At 42.7% G+C, this 17,953-nt stretch overlaps 1 protein-coding gene across 3 annotated transcripts in view; it reads right to left on the reverse strand.

Annotated features, from left to right (window-relative positions):
* EPHA4 (EPH receptor A4) overlaps window positions 1-17,953 on the reverse strand; it is a 142,286-nt gene that overhangs the window by 48,966 nt on the left and 75,367 nt on the right. For 2 of the 3 annotated variants that reach the window (XM_032354942.1, XM_032354943.1), the window contains exon 5: window positions 10,623-10,961. In XM_032354942.1, the coding sequence (XP_032210833.1) occupies window positions 10,623-10,961 (339 nt within the window). Of the gene's footprint in view, window positions 1-7,796; window positions 7,888-10,622; window positions 10,962-17,953 lie in introns of those variants that run through there. The other variant, XM_032354944.1, reaches the window with a different exon arrangement.

Genomic DNA, 17,953 nt, shown 5'->3' on the forward strand with positions numbered 1-17,953 from the left:
CACCAACAACTCTTAAGATCACCCAAAATTTTCAGATTAAAAAAAAAAATTTGATTATCTTGGAAAGTGGAAAGAACATTTATTAAGCTTAGTTGCATATCTGAAACCCCTCACCCATCTGTATGTGTGCCCCTGCTTTGATAGGGGAAGATGGAGAAATCTATACGCTCTTGCCCATCTTTAGACTTTCTCTATGCTCAAAATACACACTTAGTATGCTTAAAATAAAAAAAAAATTAGAGTTGATTCAAGAAGCAGATTTACAGCTTGCAGTATGTTATATAGACAACGACGACTCTCCGGGGAGCCATTGTGAGCTTGACCCTCTCGGTGTTTGTGCTAATGGATGGATCTTACCAAGCTCCTTATATACACTGAACCTGTTGGTGGCAGGTCCCTATTTAATACCCACTGAGAAGCTGAAGCTATGTATTTGTCTTGTTTGTATGCATACATCACCATCAAAAGGTTCCAAGATACAGATTTTTTTTTTAAATCATCTACCCTAGAGCCTTCATTAAAGAAGTCTTTTTGACAGTGAGGCCAAACCGCCTGAGAAATAAATTCACAGAGCTTCTCAATGGAAGATGCCAGGCAAAAGGAGTGGCCTACTCTTCCCTTCTTCCCGCTTCCTCTCCTTGTAAGAGTGATCGCAAAATAGAACAAATATTTCAAATCACTGTCATTTTACCCATGAGATTTTTTTTTTGAGATTTTATTTATTTATTTGACAGACAGAGATCACAACTAGGCAGAGAGGCAGACAGAGAGAGAGAGAGAGGAGGAAGCAGGCTCCCTGAAGAGCAGAGAGCCCGATGTGGGGCTCGATCCCAGGACCCTGGGATCATGACTTGAGCCTAAGGGAGAGGATTTAGCCCACCGAGCCACCCAGGCGCCACCCCCTTAAGATATTTTAGATAGATTTCTTTGAAAAGTGGCCCTTGTGCTTTGTCATAAAATAAATAAAACAAAAAGTAGAGGGTATTATGCTAAGCGAAGTAAGTCAATCAGAGAAAGACAATTATCCTATGGTCTCTCTGACAGGAATTTGGGAGGCAGGGCAGGGGGGCCATTGGGGGGATAGGGAAGGAGAAAATGAAACAAGATGGGATCGGGAGGGAGACAAACCATAAGAGACTTAATTTCAGGAAAAAAAACCTGAAGGTTGCTGGGGGGGTGGGGGGAGGGATAGGGTGGCTGGGTTATGGACACTGGGGAGCGTATGTGCTATACTGTGTGCTGTGACTTGTGTAAGACTGATAATTCATAGACCTGTACCCCTGAAGCAAATAATACATTATATGTTAATAAAAAAATAAAAACAAATAAATAAATAAGATAAAATAAATTAAATTAAAAATAAAATAAAATAAAATAAAAAAGATGGTTCAGGAGAGCCACAAAGAGTCCCCTTTAGAATGAGCTGACCAATTAATCAGAATAGAGGAAGAAGGAATTTAATGTAAGATGTATTTCTTCAGCACTGTGCCTGAACTGACAGCCATTTTGCTGACTGTTCAGTCAAATTCCCACCACACTCTGGGTACCCACTTTCCCATGTGAGACCAAATCATTAGTGACATTTTCCAATGAAGCCATGGGGTTCACTAGGCAGGCGACCACACTGATGTCTGGAACCACCTTTCTTTTCTGTTATTGTAGCTCTGGGGAAACGTATGGAATCTTTTTCATTTTTCTGGCACAGGCAACGGAGGGAAAAGCGTGCCTGTTGGTGGGGGAGGTGGTCAAAAGTTGGGACTCTGGGGGAAGACAGTAAAAGAGCTATTTTTAATGTGGATGGATAAAAGCTTAGGCTTGCTTATCTAGACAGATTTAAATGCAAAACCTAAAAAAAAAAAAAAAAAAAATGTCCTCACAAGCCTTTACCTGAAGACAACATACGGAATGCTCTCTCACTATATACCCACATGAAAACAGCACGCAGATGTGGGCGTGCAGAGAAGGCTCTGTTCAGTGGGCATGACATGGACACGCATTTTAATGAGTCCCCATAGATTTAAGATCTCTCAATGCAGAATTAGTCCTGCAGCACGGCTCTTGGTTTTCCTGGTGTTTAAAGGAAAAAAAAAAATCTTTAAAGACATTAGTAGGGGGTTAATGGGAGGTTTGATAAAGTTTCTTCGGATCTTCTTATTAAGGCTCAGTGCAAGCTCTCTCCAGAGTCTCTTCGAGCCCCTCTGAGAAGGTAGTCATTAATTTAGCCAGTTGGAGTGATAACTAGTCAAGGTAGAAACCCATCTAAAACCTTTGCTAGTCTTGCACTGTTCATTTCTCATCTCCGCCAGGCACTTATTTTTCAAATCGCTTGATAGCTTCTCCAGCGGGTGCAAAGTCAGTGTTAGTGTTCAAAGTAACGAGCATAGCACTAAGAAATGAAAAATGAATCAGAAATACACTGTCAAGGGTTTGGGGTAAAAGCTGGAGAATGAATTTTCCTTCCCACCAAAAAGAAAGTGTGTGTGAATATGGACATTGATGTAAAAGTGAAGGGATGGGAGTAGAGACACAGTGTCTTCAGTCTTGGGTGTAAATAAAACTTCTACTTCCTTAGACAGAAAAACAGTTGGCTATTAAACAGCATGGGTTTGAACTGGGCAGGTTCACTTACATTTTTTTTTTCCCCCAATACAACACTGTACTATAAATGTATCCTCTATTCCTTATGAATCCCTTAATAGCATTTACTCTTCTGTAGCTTACTTTACTGTAAGACTACAGTTTATAATATACATAACGCACAAAATATGTGTTGATCGATTGTTATCAGTAAGGCTTCTGGTAAGAGTAGGCTATTAGTAATTAAGTTTTGGGGAATCAAAAGCTGTATGTGGATTTTTGACAGTATAGGGTAGGTGCGCTTAACCCCTGCATTGTTCCAGGGTCAACACTATTATCATCTTTTTAAAATTGCAAAGCAATTTTTATCTACATACAATAATTACTGGTTCGTTCTCTACACACACACCATTTGTCTATGCTACTCAGTCAGCCTTGAAGCAGGATAATTTAGTAGGTCCTTCTATTTTTTTCCTCCTCCCTAGAACTTGTGGCACCCACCCTGAATACAAATTCATGGGCCCCGGTGCCATACACAAGCGGCTGTGTACCATTGTACATCTCCCAGTTTATTTTATTCTTAATTATGATCATAATTAGTGAGTACGCTTAATAATTATAGAGGTGGCAACGATACTCAATAGACATAAAATTATTTTATGTATAATGTTAGAATCAAGAGACTATTCCTTTTTTAAAAAAAAATTGTACTCCCTGTTTTTAAATGTACATTTCCTAGGCATTATGAACTAAACCGGGAACCCATAGCTGGATCCGGGCTATTAATGAGAAAATCGCCGCCTGGCTTCTCTGAAGCCCATTGTGTGCTTGTTTGGGCCTATAATTACTTAGGCACAGAAAGGACTCTCCAACCAGCTTCCACTGAGAGGTACTAATGATCACATACCAACCACTGGGGATGGGCGAACTACTTCCCAGCAAAATCTCTTGACGCAATCGCCCTACGATTTGTTGAAAGAATTTTAAAATATGTCTTTAGAAAGATTTCTGATTTAATATTCAGCAAGTTTCATCATACGTTTTTCCTTTGACTTTCTTAGGAGTAAGAAAACTATGACATGATTTACTTGAAATCAAAGGCAAACGAGAAATCATCTCGGCGAGGGGACGATGTCAAAGAGCAGTGCCTACGATTGTTTAAGAAGAAAACTGCTGCCAGCACCAGCCAGCCTGCAACACTGCTCAGAATGCACGTTTTCAAGAGCCCTGAACGCTGCCGTATCAGAACACTTAAGCACGTTCCCCGTTCTATGGAAACCTGAGTGTCTACTGGGAAAAGACCCGTGGTGCAAGACAGCGCAGGCAGGCTTGAAATTCAACCTGATTCCCTGAAAACGTGTTTACATAGTCAAAAATCTCTAAAAACAGAAGGTGTCTTGCCAAATATTAAAACTGTTTTGAAGGGTGTCTGGGTGGCTCAGTCAGTTAAGCGTCTGCCTTTGTCGGGGTCAGGATCTCAGTGCCCGGATCCAGCCCTACCTCAGGCTCCCTGCTCAGTGGGGAATCTGCTTCTGACTCTCCCTTGGTTGCATCCCGCTGCTTGTGTTCTCTCTAGATCAAATAAATATAAAAAATCTTTGCATAAAATAAAATCATTCTGAAGGTAAGATTGACCTAAATGTTAGAATCCATCACAACCTTGGCCAGGGTGGTTTGTGACAAATGACCCTAGCCGCTCAACATCCCCTCAGACTCCTTCCTGAATCGTGCTCTTTCTCAGTGCAGTACTTCAGAGCAGGGGTCGGCAAACCTTTTTCCACAAGGAGTGAGATGGTGAGTATGTTCGCTGTGGAGGACATGCACTCTGCTGCTGTGCTGTGAAAGCCGTCTCAGATGATAACCTGGATGAAGACGTGGAGCTTCGTTCCTAGAAACCTTCCCTAGGGACACTGAAAACTGAATTGTCTAGCATTTCCCAGTGGTGCAGAATATTATTCTTTTGAAAGAGAGAAACCATTTTTAGTGGGTTGTACCCACCTGTCAGAGGATCAAGATTTGGCCCCTGGTAGTATAGTTTGCCAACCTCTGCATCAGGGCACTAAAAGAAGTCAGATATTTCATACTGACAGTCAGATAGCTGATACTTTTGAAAGCATCAACAGAGCTTCCCCACCCCTCACTCCACTTGCCTTCTTTTTCAAGCTTACAGAAAAGCCTCCATTCTGGTCACATCTTATTTGGGTTAGTATTTTACTTACCATTCCCCAAAATCACCAGGACTGTGCTTTCTGCCTGTTAATTTGATCACGACCCACATCTGAGGCCACTGTGCTGGTGCTGCCTGTTACACTTAGCTATGGTTAGGACCACTCCAGGGTGACCTTGCTCTTCAAGGCCTCTCACCCCAGGTCACTGGACCTCCAGACTTCTCTCCCTTCCTCCTGTTCCTTTCTATCCGTAGGTATCATTCCACAAGAGCCCCATACTCGACAACTGCATTCCCTACAATCTGATCAGAGACAGAAGAATTATACACATCGAAGCTGCAGAAATTTGCCAAGGCCCTTTCCAAAGCTCTCTTCTTCATTTGATATTTATCATTTTGTCGGATTTTTTTTTTTTTTCAAATCACACAGAAGTTGTCTAAGCTTCAGACCCCACAAAATTTGGTGCCACCATGCCTTGTGCACATTACCTAACTCAATTGCTCTAAGATGTTTCCCTTTCTCCCACCATCTCCCTGAAGCTTTCCTCTTACCATGTAGAAGACAGGTAGCAATTATACCCAGTGGGGATGAGAATTCCCACTGTTCTCCATTATCCTACTCAAATAACATAATATGTCTAATTAAAAGATGACAGAGAAAGAGAGAATGGGAACCTACCAGTTGAGTAGTAAAAGACAGTCTGCCTCTTACACTTAGTTATTTTCTTTTCTCTACTCATTATTTTGGCTTTATTAAATTTATTGCTACCTGATAAAGAGTCCACTGTTTTTACTATAAATAAATGTGTTAATCGACACAGGGGTATTGAGTATCTACCAGGGACTGCGCGGCGGCATGCCATCGAGGTGTCCTGTCACTTCACCATCAATGTACTATTTTCTTTCAGTCTTAATTGTCCAGCCTAGAGAACAAGGCCAGTCTAACTAACAAGCAGCACCAGTTCACTCGGTGGTAAAGCAACTGGGATTCTTCACAAGAGGTCCCAAGGGGCCTTTTCCAACTGCCTATCTTCTAAGACAGGGTTGGGGGCATTCTGTTCCCAGCATGGAGAAGCAGAACCAAGCAAAGGCAGGATCTTGATGGAACACTTAGAAGGTCGGCATTTCTATGAAGTCATGAAATCTGTTTATCAAACGTATCACTAGAGCAGACTTGCTCAATCTTGGCACTGTGGCCGCATCAAACCAGATGACTCTGCTGTAGGGCTGTCCTGTGCATGACAGGATGGTTAGCCATATCCCCGGCTCTCACCCACTAGATATCCTGGCCCTCGTAGCTGAGATAACCAAAAATATCTCCCGACACTGACAGATGTCCAGGGATGCATGCTGAACAACTCACTATCCCCGTGATGCAGCTAGCTTACTGTTTCGCCTTTCAAAGAAAAGACTTTGGTAGGTTTGGGTTTGGAGGTAGAGAGGAAGCAGGATTCAGGTGCATTCTGCTAACTCTGTGGGAGTATTTGGAATTTTTTTCCCCATCCTTGAAATTGCTGTTGGAGCCCATTTCTGAACAGCCATGAAGAAGCCCTACTGCTTCATGCTCATAGCTCATGGCTATATTCTTGGAATTACAGACTTTTAGAATTAGAAAAGATCTTAGAGATCAGCTAGGTTCAAACAATTATGTAATCCACCAAGTATCTGAACTCCTCCAAACTCAGTGTGTTACAGATGTTTGTGACTAGGACACTGCAGCTATGCCAAAGAGAGATCGCCAGATGCCATTTCATTGTCAAGTATCTAGAATAGGATCTCCTGCAAAAAAAAAATCTGAAGTGTGATCATTTGGGTGCCTGGCTGGCTCAGTTGGTAGAGCCTGGAACTCCTGATCTAGGAGCAGTGAGTTTGAGCCCCATGTTAGGTGTGGAGTTTACATACACGTGTATGTACGTACATACACACATATGTACATGTGTAATTGTCCCAGGTGCAGTTCAGGGTTAGGAGGGAATACGACCCATGGCAGTTCATCATGATTTAAAATAAACCAAACACCCTCAAGTATGACTCGGCCCCAGAGCTGGAAGACAGGGGTGGGGACTCAGGGAGGGAAACGTGCAAACTGGCTTTGTGATAGTAAGATCTACTGCTGGCTGCCATCTCAGCATTTTTAGCAAAACTATTCACAGTTGTGTTGGTTGGCCAGGAACACCTTGTTTCATTTATACAGCATTTCTCTGTCCCAGTGACATGTCCTGTATTCATTTGCCTGAGATGGTCCACTTAAGGAAAAGTAAACCAAAGAAAAGCCATTGAGAAAACAAATCACCCAGCAGTCTGCTTGCTCATTTTTCACAAACACCAGAACCATCTCCTCCTAAATGGAAAACACAGCGGTCGCTGGGGAATGATAGATAGAGGAGGGCGAACATGTTTTCTCATAGAACTTCCCTTTGCACCTCCTAGAAGTTAATGCTGGAAAGTGACACGGTAGGGACGAATTGCCTTTTCCTCATCTCTTCTTTTCCAAAGGTGACTTCTGTGGAGCTTCCTACCTTCACCCCCGCCTTCCCGCTGCTCGTTGCTCCTTCCAACTCTTGGCATGGGGTGGGGGGGTGCCCAGGGGTGGCGATGGGAGCAGTCCTACACGCCCTCTGCTCTCCACACCTACAGACTTGTCCCGGCTGAACAACTTCCATAGCACAGTCTTTCTCCTTGTGGGGAGCCTGTAGTCAGCCAGCTGAGCTAGTCTCTGGGTGACCCCCGGCAAATGTCATTAGAACCAGCCCTTCTGGCCACAGAAATAAAGCTTACATCCTTCAATCAGAGGGTCAGCAATAAAGCTGACATCCTGAGTTCCCTTTGTCTTGGCTCCAGTGTCAACTGGGTTTGAACTCGGGAGGGGGAGGAAAAGCATGTTATTTACCTCTTAAGACCTCAACAATATGATTTGGATTAGAATGGTTTAAATGACCATGTGAGAACACCGGCCCATTCACACCACATTCCACAACTAAATGATCAAAGCCTCGTCAAAAGTCCATTTCCGTGCCCAGCTACTCCAAGTCTGGTTTCACCAACGGGGAGCACGCCAGGCTGAGCACAGGGATGCTACTAATTATCCAATCACTGTAAAAGAAAGCAACTTTGTCCTTTCGGGAACAGGGAGGAGGAGGGTGCTCCCGGGTTTCAGGTACTGGCCCAGACATTAGCTTGGGTGAGTCAGGTCACCTTCACAAACCTGTTCAGCCATGAGAGTCTCAGAGGTGGTGGTGATAAAACCAGGTACCCCAGGAGGGTCTGTGTCTGTTTGTTAAATAAGTTACAAGAAAGAACCCCGTGAAAACTGGACAAAACCAGACAGCCGTGAAACTGTGGCTTTCAGGTAGCAATGCTAACAATCATTTGTTCTACGTATTCCTTCCACAATGAGCCATCATTGTCTATAAAGTCCCTAAGGAATTTAGTTTAATGAAATGATAGGAACAAGTTCAATTAGAATATAATTGTGTGTATGTAAATATGCTTAGGGGAGCTTTGATAGAGTTTATGGTTGCTACATTCACCCAGCATTTTGGCCCACGTTATTAATTTGCCGTACCATGAAGAATCGGGTTTGTTCATCAAAGATAAACTATTCCACTGATATTGAATTAGGGACCTCCAAATCATAGCAGGATAATGAGGCAGTGCGTCGCACATGTACAACTCTCAGAGAAGCGAAAGCTTTCTGGCGGACCACATAGGAGGTCTCCTTATTGAAAGATTTATTTTTAATTTTGAACAGCTTCCCAGCATTACCCTTCATGAAAATTAAAATACGGAGCTGGAATTTTGTCCTGTTCAAGAAACCTCCTGGCAGGGCTACTCGCCACAGCAGAGACAATCTCACTGTGTCAGAGGAATTCCCCGTCCACCTTTCTGTTAGAGCTCAAAGAATTACACCTACATTTCTAATAAAACGTGGGACTTTCTTCCTGCCTCTCTTGTAACGTTTTTTGCACATTTTCTTCCTTTGGAGGATTTTTTTTTTAGCCTTCCTTCTTTGCGCTTCTTGGGCCTTCTGGCCTGGTAGGAGCTAGCGTAGTCCAATAGCTTGAATTCTTACGTGTATTATATAGAGAGTCATAGCCATACTCCTCCCCGCAAATCTGGGGGAGCCAAGCCTGTCCTCAGCACGTCTCCCAGAGGCTGTTCTCTGCCAAAGAGAATGACTTCACCTTGTATAGCCTCAAAAGGTACCTTCCTACTTTTAAATCCGTTAAGAACACGAAGTAGTGATGTGTTTGAGGGTAAGTACATAGGCTGAACATAAGAATACTGACTGACTCATAAACCAGATTCTTCAGCAGGTGGACAGAGCTTGGCTTCGTCTAACTCAGAGACACTAGTAGCACCAATATGTCTTCCCAACATCTATGGGCAATATTTCCAAAAAAGAAATAATAAAAAGCTGGCAAAGACAAGAGTACTCGTGATGCTATCACAACCTCCTAAAATCATACTAGTTTTTGTAAAAAAAAATAAAACCGATTACCATGAACACCACTCACCACCTGTAAGTGCAGAAATGAAAGACAAAAGCATAACCAGATGATCTGTTCACGCCGTGTATTTTAAAAGACTGGTTGCGTTTGTGTAGCTGAAACTGCCCTCCGGTCACATCTGCCATTCTAGCTCCAGCTTAAAATCTTGCCCGGGTCATAACTTTGTATTTATTCTAGAGAGTTCAGGGCACAGCAGAAAAATAATGACTTTAGGTTGGGGACGCTGGAATCCTTTTCACTGTAGGATCAATTAATATAGATACATTTAACTATCGAGTGCACTTATTGAAACATTCATGTAAGAGGGAAGTGCAGTGAGAGGGGACAGGGCTGCGGGCAATTTATAATCCTTTTCCAGCGAAGTTTGTTGCTCTTAAGAGCCTCATGAAAGAGTAAACCACAGTTCTTTTCTCCTACTCCCCTTTAACTCGGCAGAAATAACTAACAAGGAGCCAGCAGAGATCCAGGGTGGAAACTGAGTGCGAGAAAGCGTGGAAACGTTTTCAGGGGAGGACCGGGCATGAGGGGGTCGGGAGCTGGAGCCTAGAAATGCACACTGTGATCTGCGCGTTTAAATATCCAATATCCAAGACTTTGTGACAGTTCTACAACTCAGCGGAAACTCTTTGTGAACAGAGGATGTTTTCACATCTACAGAGTTATAAGTGGAAAGCAACCCCGGATACCGGGAAAACGAACTCTCTTCCCCCACATGTCAATTATGGATTCAACTATGGAAGTGGCTGCAAAACCAGTAGGCGTTTTCAGGAAACCGTCGTCAAACCGCACAGAATGCCCATTAAACTATTTACTGTTCGTAGATTTACATGATGATTCTAGCAGAGGTCCAGATATATTTTTTAATTTCTAAAAGACCAAACAAGATCCAAACAATAGCCACGGATGCTTTGGCTGGAAAGGCAGCAGATGCCGACCTAGCACTCTGCCTTGGTAAAAATCAATTTTATGATCCAAAATAATCTGTTAAATGCTCTGATGTCCAACCATGGACCTGTGATCAACATGGCTGATATGAATCCCTTGCAAGAGAAGTCCAACATGGAGTGACCCGGCTCACCAGACTACCATCCCCTTCCCATCAGACACTGTCTTCTAATCTCACTGAATCACCACCACTTAGTATAGGTCATGCTATGCAGCTGGTGTCCAAAAAAATACTTGCGAGTGAATGCACGTTCTTCCAAGTATCTTTTGTATGACAGAGCAGCTCATGGGTTTATAATTAGATCCGTGTGATTCTACTTCAATTGTAGAACTTTAATATCATTCATGGATACCAACATAAGCATCTCCCCCCGCCCCCGGAAAAAATTTGTATCATATAACAAAGGAGATCTTGTTCCTACCTGCTTGGTTGGTTGTTACGGTGACAGACACTGACTGGTCTGGGCTGGGATTATACTTGGACACTCCATTCACCGCCCAGATTTCAAATGTGTAATTGGTGTGAGCCAGGAGGTCAGTGATGGAAACTTTGGTGGTTTTCAGGCCATTCTGCTGTGGGGTATAGTGGACCCCACTGCCACAGGGTCGGCACTTGCTGAAATCACCAGCTCCACATTTCTTGCACACCACATTGTAGGAGATATCCTGGCGGCCACCTGTGTTCTGAGGACTGCTCCATTCCAAGTTCACCGACGTCTCGTTGACATTCGAGATCAAGTTGAGGGGAGCAGATGGTGGGCCTAGAAAAAAAAAAGAAATAAAGAAATAAAGACACACACAGATTATTACACCAAGAACTAAAACTATCCTCTTGGAATCACTCAGAGTTTACATTATTCTCTGGAGGTAAGGTGGGCCCATGTGGCAAAGAAAGCAGAAAGCAAATTACCCCGCAAAAACAGATCTTTTCAAAGAACCACATGAAAGAAGGCTGCCTGTATGTCATTCTCAATCCTGTGCGAACAACAGTAGCACTGATTGCCGCTCGGAGATGTCGTGCATCTCGACATCAAATGGGCTTCGAGTGCAGGCTTCTCTTTGAAGTGGCAGGAAAATACCAGAACTTATCTAGTTTTATCTCATCATCTGAAAACAGGCATATGAATGTGATTCTAGGATCCAGGGCCATGGTGGGACTCTGGGAAAGGAACAGTTAATGTACCACTTTTGAAGATCTATCATGGTTCCTAAGTGCAGCATGTCCTCAAGGTGGAATAAAATTAACTGAATTGTCTGGAGAGGCAGGCTCTTTGGTTCAACACAGCAGTCGAGAGTTCACCTTTTTCGAGGTAATTCGTGGGAACTGGTGTGACCTGGCTGCAGAGATGTCAAAGGTACAGCTGTTGAGAGATCCCAACTTGAGGCAGAGATTACGTAAAGGCTCCCGGGCCTCATCATGCCCCTCAGCGGCCCAAAGTCTCACCAGGGCCCTTTTAAGCATACTCATTCCCACCAGCATCAAAGAGTTTATGAAAGGGGAATGATGCTGGTGGCTGTTTTGAAACAGAACAACTGACTGCAAACAACACAGTGGTTGGTTTTAAAGACAGTAATAAATATATAAATAAAAGGACCAGAGAGCCATGCTGAACCTTCTTGTTTCTTGCTGTTTCCACATGCCAAGAAGTTGTCACACACGCTGCTTTCAAGGAGAAGAATTCGGGTAGGAGAAGGGAGGGCATGTTCCTGGTCTGAGTCACTTCCAAAGGCTGCAGAGATACCTGCCACACTCTAATGAAAAATACCTACTCAGTGGAACACATGGAAAGTCCTTTCTTTTCCTTCCTCTTTCCCATTCTGGTCTTGCAGAAAAAGAACCAGAGTGAGTTTTAATGAAAATCTGAAGTTTCTCGCTCACTGTATTTATTCTATTTCTAATTTACCTGCAATGACAGCTTTGAGGGAGATGTTTCGTGTTCATCAGGAAAAGGAAGTTAAATGGAGGCCTGTACGAACTGGGAAGGAGCTTTAGCTAGTCAACCATAATAGCATGTGTTATCCCAAAGTAGCCATTGAGAAGGAATTGAAAGAGGTAACCTATTCATCAGGAGCCATACACAATATTTATTACTTAGCTCATGCTGATGAATGGCTAAAGGATTTTGGTGGTAACACTGAATAAGGGTAACCCACCCTCCATTTCTTTTCTTAGCATTTACTTGAAGACTCACAAAGCAGGCAGAACTCCCTATCTCCCCCTGAGACTAATTACCAACAACCACTCTCAGTTTTGAGATCTGTTCCCCGTCCAGTGTTGTTAAGAGTGTGTTTAAAAGATTACCCCCATAGAAGTCTGCAAGAAGAAAATGCAAATGTATTTCTTCTTTAGGTTTCAAATTTATACGTATGGTCCCTAGCACACTGACTGGACTATAATAAAGATACATAAATGGTTTATGAATAAATGAAGTTATTTAAAATCACAGTGTCCTACAGACAGATAGATGTTAAGCATCATTTGGTCACATAACTTCATTTTCAAGATGCGGGAACTGAGATCCAGTAAGTGGATATACTAATACTGAAATCTCATGCAACTCAGTGTCAAAATCAGACTAAAATCCAAAAGTACTCCCACTCTAAGGTTATTTCCACTCCCTTATGGGTGTTCCCCATCAAAGGTATAATACCAAAATCGGTAGTTTCAGCTAAAGTTTGAGATGTAAAGGTAGGGAAAGGGAAGGTGTATTTCAATCCAGCTCAAATTCTAGATAGGTTTGCCACCACGGTGAAATCCATTAGCGGTCTGCCACTAAAGCTGACCACAGCGTGGTTTATAAAATGGGTCAGCCACAGGTTCTTATTTTGCTGTGACTTCCAGAGTTAAATACGAGTGACTCTTAAATCCATTAACCTCCTTGCCAAGGTTCCTGGTCCACTTTCACATGGGAAAATGTGACACAATGAATCAAGCAATGCAGAAGCAAAAAGTCAGTTAATTAGTATGTAGGACGGGGCATGGCAGTGTCTAAACAGAGAAGAAATGGAGCAGAAAAGGAAATGGTCACAGGACTCAGACATAGAACACTGCCCTGTGGAGGCGAGGTGTTGGCAGAGGGGGTGGGGAAAGGGGAGGGATGACGCAGGATTTCAAAACGGAAGGCTGGACCAGAACAAGTGGTAGCCTGGAACAGCCTCCTTCCTTTGGGCAGTGAGTCTTATTAAAGACACCCCTGAAGTAGATGCTAAAGGAAGGAGCGAGGACAGGACAAGGCAAGTTCAAATTCAGTGATGCCTCCGTGAGTGGTTTGGTGAATTGCACTGCATGTGTTTTATGTGTTGCTGCCATAGGGAGGGATGTTATATGGGCTTCAAAACTGGACAAGAGCACAGTTTTGTTTGGTGGGTTTTTTGGCGGGGTGGGGGAGAGGCAGAGGGAAAAATGCCCACCCAGGACGATATAATGGTGTTCTGCCAAGGCGTGGGAAAGGGCTCATGATTTATAAATTAAAATCTTAATGGTGGTTGTGTTTTGTTTCTGGGATCGTGGTTTTCTTTTCTTTTTTTTTTTTAAACTTGTGTCAATTAAAAGATCATGAACATATTTCCTTTATAAGGAGGGACCATCTTTTCTTCAGAAAAGACTGTATTCTGAAGACAAGGAAAGGACATACTTTAATACAACCAAAAGTCTAGCCAGACCCAGCAGTCATACTTAATATTAATAGCTGTGCCTTAAAACTGTTATTTGTAGAAATGGCTATCAGGAAAAGAAAACAGTGTTCTGCATAATATGGGCTCTCTCAGTAAATACAAGGAATCCAGGAGGGAAAAATTTAAATCTCTGATTATCTTGTCTTCTGTTTACGTAAGTAGTGTATCTGGATATTTGGGAACAAGTTAAGTTTCTGAAAAGTGATTGTGCCTTTTTCATCAGAAATCTGTTCAACTGCAAGAAAGTCTCCAATTACAAATATGAGATCTAAAACAAAATGGGATAATCATACCACTTGTTTAAATTTTCTAGTCGCCATGTTGAGATCATATCTACTGAGCGGATAGCATCAGGGAACTTACAGGTCGTGTGCATGGCAGGATTCTGTCCTTCCCAAAACTTCTCACTACTAGCCCCTATGTAGGATCAGCTGCAATCCCGCTTATACAACTGTTCCACATTTCATTTATTTCTATGTCTTACTCTGTCTGGAAAATGCGATGGGCTCCTGCTAAGCAGACATACACTACACATCTGTATGTATCACCGTTAGATGTGCTCTTCAAGACCACTGATGTCTTCATCATTTCCCAGTGTCTCCCCTGATTCCCTGTTCAGAGCAAGTTCAACACATGTTTGAGGAGCCGACGAATGAATGAACGTCTAGACAGAAAACTCACAAAGTCCTCTAGAGTGTCTGAGGCCCACTACCTACGGTACTGGGTATTAATTATGATGAATTAATAAAAATATACATATAAAAATAATGAATACATACAGCCAACCCTGAGCTAAAGTTGGAATAGTCAGCTCTTCCCATGGAGACTCATTAGCATTAAGCCCAGTAAAGGAGTATCGCGGTGTACCTAGATTAATTCGACGTCCTGTTTTTAAAAATACTTTGGGAGGATTCAGTCGGGCTATGTATCATATCCTGTGCTTACTCCTATTAGGAGGGACTTGTGGACGCTTTCATGTATTCAGCAGGCACTTACTATTTGTCACCTGCTTTCAAAGATGGAGGAAAGAAGAACTCTGATTCATTTTGATGCTTTCCTGGATAAACGGAGGAGGGGAGGGCAGGAAATCTGAGGGAAGGAAAGCCTGAAGGAAGCCAAACATGGCTGAGCACAGGAGGCACAGAGCAGACTCTCTGCTGGCCCTCAGCACTTTTATAGCTCCGTTACCAGCCAGTGTGGCTGGGAGTATAAAATGTGGGCTCCGTGGGGCAACTGGCTGGCTCAGTTGGTAGAGTGTAAGACTCCTGATCCCAGGGTTGCAAGTTCAAGCTCCACACTGTGGCGATTCCTTAAAGGTAAAATCTTAAAGGGGCTCCTGGGTGGCTCATTCAGTTAAGCATCTTCCTTCAGCTCAGGTCATGAGTCATCAAGCCCCGCATGGGCTTCCCGCTCAGTGGGGAGTCTGCTTCTCCCTCTCTCTTTCTACCCCTTCCCCCATATGTTCGCTCTCTGTTTTCTCTCAAATACATAAAATCTTTTAAAAATTTAAAAAAATAAAATGAAAAACAATGTGGGCTCCATCAATCAAATTTTGCTAATTTAGGATTGGTTATTCTTTCTTTCCCCATCTTGGTTCCAGATGATGGTTTATTCAGGTTTGAAGCTGTGGAAAAACTTCATATCTGAAAAAAATTTTTCATTTTCAAAGGCAGGCTAATATTTTCCTTATTAGCCTTTAAAGAACCACAGTTTTCCTTCACATTTTATTTTTATCATCGAAATTAAGACATTTTTAAAGACAAATCAATCAAATTCTAAAGACTATGTAAGGAAAAATAAATGTCCTTCCTTTACTTTTTTTTTTTTTAACTTCTTTGGAATTCACGTATTAAAATCCCTTTCTGCTGCCAAGAATGGGGCTAGAACGTTAAAGTCTTCTAAATTTCTCATGTTTAGAATGCCCGTCACATTTTAAATATAATTTAGTGGCCTAGATAATAATGGCTCTGCTCTCAAGTCAAATGCAATATTCCTTAACCTACGAATCCTTTACAGCAGGATTCAACAAAATTTCCTCTGTGAAGAACCTGATGGAGAGTCAGTATTTCAGGCTTTATGGGCTATACTTTCTCTGCGGCCCCTATTCCTCTCTTCGCTGTACCCCGAAAGCAGCCAGAGACAACACGGAAACAAACGAATGTGCCTGTGTCCCCAAGAAAATTATATTTGCAAAAAAACCGAGGGCAGTTGAATTCGGTGTTCGGGCTAGAGTTTGCCAACCCTAGCGGCTGACAAGTTTTGGGGAGCAACGTACCCTCCCCTCAAAAAGATGCTCAGAGGAAGCGTCATAATTTAGCACGTTAATTCTAGAGACTTCCAGCACACTCTGAACCTATGTAGGCAGCTCAGTCCAAGAACCCCTGATTTACACCCTCATACAGCTCTTAGCTTCTGAGGGGGAAGTTACATCTACCTTCACTGACTCAGGAAGAAATAAAATATGTGAAATATTATGGCCTATTTCTTGAGTTTCTCAGTGCTCTGAAAGAAATGGGGCGCTGTATTCCTGCCACTGTGGATAAATTGAATGAACATCCATTTGCTTCGCTGGTGTGAAATACTTCCTCTCTAGCACAGCAGGCACCGGTGAAAGGTGCTACAATGGGTAATTATTATTTTCTGGTGGGATGTCAAGATGCATTCAGTTGACAGGAGTCTGACAGGATGAAGTCCCAAAGAAGCTGTAGCCAAATTACAGCAAAAGCAAAGGGCTATCATATCATATAATAAAATATCATATCATGTGATATCATAAAAGGAAGCTTGATCTTCCTTAACCCACCATGTGCTCTCTTCTGGGAAAAGACAACCTTCCAGAAAGAAAGCACATACTATCTGGAGAAGCTGAGTGAATGTGACATTTAAGAAGGGCGATATTCGAAGTATAAAAGAAAATTCCAGTAATTCTACATATCTTAGTTCTTCCCTCCTGTGTATCAGACTGAAGTGTAATTCCTGAGTAGTCAGAGAACACATTTACTGGCTTATGTGAGGTTTTAAAGCAGCCCCATGCAGGAGAACCAATGTTAACACAGCCACATGAAATCTCTAGGACTCTTACTTTAATAAGGTCACTGGAAAGGGACCAGCCAACACCAAACGTAAGTCCTAAAATGCCTCTGATGTGAAAGAGGACTTTCCATGGAAAGTCAAGGTTAAACTACGTGCTCCCTAGGCACCCCGCCTCCAAACCACAAGTCTGATTAAACTAGTTTTTTCATTCTTATAGAAAGCAACTGGAACTTCAGTAAAACACGGGGGGCGGGGGGAGGTAGATGCTGTGATCACTGCAGCTAGAAGTGGGTTCTGCTGCAGGGTTTGAATCCAAATGGACACGTGGTCTAATACGCCACAGCAGCCTGAAACTGCTGTTTCTTATAACAACTGTGAAAGTACTAACAGACTCTAGAGCCAAGGGGAAAAAGAAATGAAGCTGAAAGTACCCATTATTGGGGTACTTGGGTGGCTCAGTCAGGTTAAGCCTCCGACTCATAATTTTGGCTCCGGTCATGATCTCAGGGATGTGCGATCAAGACCCGTGTGGGGCTCCACAGTTGGCCAAGAATCTGCTTGGGATTCTTCTCTCTGTCCCTCTGTCCTCCCCCCCCCACTCACCTAAGCTCTGAATAAATAGATAGATAAATAAATAAATAAATAAATAAATAAATAAAATTGTTTTGAAAATACCCATTTTTAGCACAACTCTAGACATACGACTCATAGTTTAGACCTGGTAGCCCTGGCAGGAATTCTCTGCCCTGACTTGTTCAATAGCTGCCTCCTTACTCCTTGGCGGGGGTCTCAGCTCAGATCCTCCCTTCTCCCTCCCGACCACTCCCTGCAAAGTGAAATGCTCCCCTTTCCCCCATCGTGTGCTAACCCCAACATTCTTTTTTCTTTCTTGTGAGAATTTTAAATCCTCTTATTTATTATTTATATTCCCATTAGAAAACAGAAATATTTTTTTCTGGTTCGTGAGAGTATCTCGAGCCCTCAGGAAGATGCCAAACATACAGCAGACCCTCATTAGGTACCTGCTGGACAAATAAGCGAATTA

This window comes from Mustela erminea, chromosome 8 (genome assembly GCF_009829155.1).
Source record: "Mustela erminea isolate mMusErm1 chromosome 8, mMusErm1.Pri, whole genome shotgun sequence".
Taxonomy (NCBI): domain Eukaryota; kingdom Metazoa; phylum Chordata; class Mammalia; order Carnivora; family Mustelidae; genus Mustela; species Mustela erminea.